The 4,858-nt window shown below is 45.8% G+C and overlaps 1 protein-coding gene across 1 annotated transcript in view; it reads left to right on the top strand.

The window, feature by feature from the left end:
- Positions 1-1,464, top strand: part of pnkd (PNKD metallo-beta-lactamase domain containing) — a 53,697-nt gene extending 52,233 nt beyond the window's left edge. Inside the window, exon 10 of the mRNA XM_070877001.1 lies at positions 200-1,464. Within this exon, the coding sequence (XP_070733102.1) occupies positions 200-268 (69 nt within the window). The 3' untranslated portion in view covers positions 269-1,464. The remainder of the gene's footprint in view (positions 1-199) is intronic.
- The last annotated feature ends 3,394 nt before the right edge of the window (positions 1,465-4,858 follow it).

A 4,858-nucleotide genomic window follows, 5' to 3' on the forward strand; every position in this document is an offset into this window, starting at 1 on the left:
ACTTTCGCTGCCCTTGCATTTCATCTATAGTGTAAATAATCAAATTCTATTGAATTTTTATGTGAAGTACTGTAATATTGGGTGTGTGTGTTACACCTGTGTATAAGTTGCATCTCTATTATGGTTGCTGTTTAGAACTTCTTCCCCCTCAAAATAATGAGTTGTGCTGGTGTATAAGTTGCTCTCCCTTTATTTATAGATCACCAAATGCAAACAAACCTGTGTGACGGTGCAAGGAGTGCCCACCATATACTGTACCTGTACATGATGCCTTTACCGCAAAAGCTCAAATACAGACTGTAAGAGCCTGCACTCTTTGCTGAGTTTTCATTTTTAGCCAACGAGAGACAGTATTAAAGCAACACCAAGTAAAGCCAGAATTAAAAATCTTATCTGCTTTGCTGTAAAGGCCGATATGAAATTAATTTCTAGTTTGCACTGGTCGTAGCACCAAGTTGCTGCTGACTGAAGTCCACGGTAAAATAAAGAGACCTTTACTCTGTATCTAACCCCCTGTACCTGCCCCGGGAGTGTTTGATGGGACAGTGTAGAGGGAGCTTTACTCTGTATCTAACCCCCTGTACCTGCCCTGGGAGTGTTTGATGGGACAGTGTAGAGGGAGCTTTACTCTGTATCTAACCCCCTGTACCTGTCCTGGGAGTGTTTGATGGGACAGTGTCGAGGGAGCTTTACTCTGTATCTAACCCCGTGCTGTACCTGCCCTGGGAGTGTTTGATGGGACAGTGTAGAGGGAGCTTTACTCTGTATCTAACCCCCTGTACCTGCCCTGGGAGTGTTTGATGGGACAGTGTCGAGGGAGCTTTACTCTGTATCTAACCCCGTGCTGTACCTGCCCTGGGAGTGTTTGATGGGACAGTGTAGAGGGAGCTTTACTCTATATCTAACCCCCTGTACCTGCCCTGGGAGTGTTTGATGGGGACAGTGTAGAGAGAGATTTACTCTGTATCTAACCCCATGCTGTACCTGCCCTGGGAGTGTTTGATGGGACAGTATCGAGGGAGCTTTACTCTGTATCTAACACGTGCTGTACCTGCTCGGGCAGTGTTTAATACTGCACTGGGTACCTGAAGTTGTGTCTCCCAGTATGACTGTCCCTCACTCACCCACAAGAGCACATTAAGCAAAACACAGGATCAATTGGAATGGATGTTGCGCAAGACATTCGGACTTCTCCTGGTGTCTCTCTCTCTCTCTCTCTCTCTCTCTCTCTCTCTCTCTCTCTCTCTCTCCATACTGTCCCTTGAGCTCGAGAGGCGGGAAGTCCTCTGTGTAATGTCGTGCCCTCTGGATATTGTTCTCAATAGTTAATCTGGAACAGCGTGATCTCAAGCCGGCTCATTCTGCTACGCAGTAGGGTGCTGGTCTCCGAATTGCAGTGGATATAAAATATTAATTTTATTTATGTCTCTGGAAATGAACATTAAAGCCACTGCTACAAATTCAGCTCTGAAATTTTTAGATTTTTACTTTGTCGAGTTTTGATGTCCTGTCTTTAGTGTGCTCTCTGAAGGGTTCTGTATCGTCAAATTTCTGTTAAAATAATTCTGTATGTGTGTTTATATATTATACATATCTGCATCACCTTGCATCTGGCCTTCCTCCCTCACACTTCTTCATGTCAAGTGTATTGAGACAAAGGAAGCCAGTTGTTTCATGCTGGTCTACCCTGACTTTGAGCAGGAAATTTACAAGCATCTTCCAGACAGCAACAGAAATGGATTCCTCGTCAATCAATTCCAGATTTACACCACGGAGGCAGATTGGGTTAAACACGACTGAACCGTGGCACAGAAGAAAGACCTTGCATTTACATAGCGCCTTTCGCCTCCTCTGGATATCCCCAAGCACTTCACAGCCACTGTGCAGTCACTGGTTGTAATGCGGGAAAACGTGGCAACCAATTTGCACATAGCAAGGGCATCATTGACCAGATCATTTTTTAGTGATGTTGGTTGAGGGATAAATATTGGCCCAGGACACCGAGGAGAATTACTCTGCTCTTAGATGGACGTAACAGATCCAATGCCACTATTTCTGAGAAGAGTTTACATGTGGGGCAGACAGTAGGGTTTGGTTATGTCCCCTCCCCTGAAGGCCGTTACTCGTGTTTTTACGAAATTTGCAGGTTTTATGGAGCCAATGCATAAACTACCCGAATGGTTTTAATTTTATTATTTGGATTTGAAATAATGGTTGTTTGGGCTCTAACCACTGCACTGCTGTACTCCGGTGCTGTGCTGTATTACGGGTGTGACACCTGAAATCCCGGGACCGAGGCCGTTCCGCATTCCGGGTATTTCTGGATTTCGGAACTTCTTTGCCTGGGCCGAGGAAGGTAGGTAGGTGAGGGGGGGGTAGGCCGGGGCGAGGTCGAGCAGCCGAGGCGGGCGGGGGAGTCCGGATTTTGGATCATTTTCCGGTTTCTGGACGACCCCGCCACGGATCGGCCGGGTGCCTGGATTTTGGGCGCTCAACCTGTATCAGAGAGCCATTGTTCGAACGCGTCATTAAATCGAGACCTTCTCTGCCTTATTTGCTGGTTTAAATGAGTAAAAGATCCTGTGGCTGCTATTTGAAGAAGGGCCAGGGGGCTTGCCCAGAACATTCATCCTTCAATCAACACCACCTGCACGGTCATTTAAAAAATTCTGTTCATGGGATATTACCCATTTATTGCCCATCCCTAATTGCCCCTTGAGAAGATGGTGGTGAGCTGCCTTCTTGAACCGCTGCAGTCCGTGTGGTGAAGGTGCTCCCACAGTGCTGTTAGGGAGGGAGTTCCAGGATTTTCACGCAAAGACAATGAAAGAACGGCGATATATATGCCCATACAAAAGCAAAATACTGCAGATGCGGGTATCTGAAATAAAATCAGAAAATGCTGGATATCGCCTCCTTTTTTTTTAAACCCCCCCCTTTTATTTTTTTCTCTCCCATGGCATCTGGTGGTAATTCTGCCATTCACACCCTAATAACTTGTTTCCTAACTTGTGCCATTACCATCTCAATTTGGCCCACCATCCCTTTTGTGTCTCTAATCTCTCCTGTCTTCCACCCTTTCACAGACCTTCCCTTTTGTTCTGCCTTTCCCTGCCCCCTGCACTTCCTCAACAGTCTGTTACATCTCGAACTTTTGCCAGTTCTGACGAAGGGTCACAGACCCGAAGCGTTAACTCTGTTTCTCTCCACAGATATATATACCCAAGTCAGTTCATCTCCTTTGCTGTTAGTGGGATCTTTCTGTGCACAACATGGATACAGAGTTTGCCTACATTGCAACAGTGACTGCGCTACATAGTAAGTTGATAGTATGCCAAGGTTGAGTGTTTTGGAGAGAGCTATATTGGAATATTGGAAGACCGGGTTCAATAGCAAAACAGTGTTTCTGAACACATCCTTTATCGTCCTGTTCTGGTTTTAAAAAAAATTAAAGTATTTAAAAATATATCTCTGCAGCTGTTGCCTGAGTATTGCCAGTATTGTCTGTTTTTATAGGCATTTGTAAGAATACGCCATTTTCTGCTTTATTTTTGCTTTAACATGGCCGCATTTAAAAATTGACCAAATTCTTATAACCCAGTATACCTTGCGAGGCCAAGAGAACTTGTTGAACTTTAAGAACTGCTTCCGCTATGAAAAAGTTTATATCAGATAGGAGCCCTGGGAAAGTCTGTGAAAACAGGACAGGACTAACCAGCAACTTCAGATAAGTGAAGTAACTATCCTTGGAACCCACAGATCAATTCATGAACTATCGATAAGACTACAAAAACAACTCTTACAGAAGTTGCACTGAATTGAAACATAACACATTTTTAATTAAAGAATGGAACAAGCCAACTGCAGAATTTTTGATCATTATCACAGGCAGTCCCTCGGAATCGAGGAAGACTTGCTTCCACTCTTCGAATTAGTCCAATACGGGAATTACAGTCTCTCTCACAGGTGGGACAGATAGTGGTTGAGGGAAGGGGAGGGTGGGACTGGTTTGCCGCACGCTCCTTCCGCTGCCTGCGCTTGGTTTCTGCATGTTCTCGGTGACGAGACTCAAGGTGCTCAGTGCCCTCCCGGATGTACTTCCTCCACTTAGGGTGGTCTTTGGCCAGGGACTCCCAGGTGTCAGTGGGCATATTGCACTTTATCAGGGAGGCTTTGAGGGTGTCCTTGTAAAGTTTCTTCTGTCCACCTTTGGCTCATTTGCCATGAAGGAGTTCCAAGTAGAGCGCTTGCTTTGGGAGTCTCGTGTTTGGCATGTGAACAATGTGGCCTGCCCAGCGGAGCTGGTCGAGTGTGGTCAGTGCTTCGATGCTGGGGATGTTGGCCTGGTCGAGGATGCTAATGTTGGTGCGTCTCTCCTCCCAGGGGATTTGTAGGATCTTGCAGAGACATCATTTTTGATGATGGGGAACTGAAGATCAATGATTCCACCATTGGTATAGTTTGGGACATGCACACAGTGGACCGGGTGCCAAATTTTTAGGTATAACTGGACTGAAAATACAATGAGCAGCTGCAGTCAGAAGAGCGACCTGGTCAGTTGCCAACCAAAGAGCCACAAACTAATTACTGGGAGCTGGTGTTAGTTTTGCTTAAGATTGCTTGAGTGTAGGGTAAATAAACTGTTAGACAGCATATTTTACAGGGTAAATCTGTGCATGTTTATTTTTGCTTCGGCATAGAGTAAATAAACCGTTAGACATCTAGGGGCCGATTTTGATCACGGCTCTGCCCAAATGGCCGGCGAGGTATGGTACAGTACTCGTTGCATATTCACCGCTGAGGTCCCTCGAAGGTAGGCGGCTGGTAAATGGACGACGTACGTCACCAACCTGCGCGG

This window comes from Pristiophorus japonicus, chromosome 3 (genome assembly GCF_044704955.1).
Source record: "Pristiophorus japonicus isolate sPriJap1 chromosome 3, sPriJap1.hap1, whole genome shotgun sequence".
In the NCBI taxonomy this organism is placed as follows: Eukaryota; Metazoa; Chordata; class Chondrichthyes; family Pristiophoridae; genus Pristiophorus; species Pristiophorus japonicus.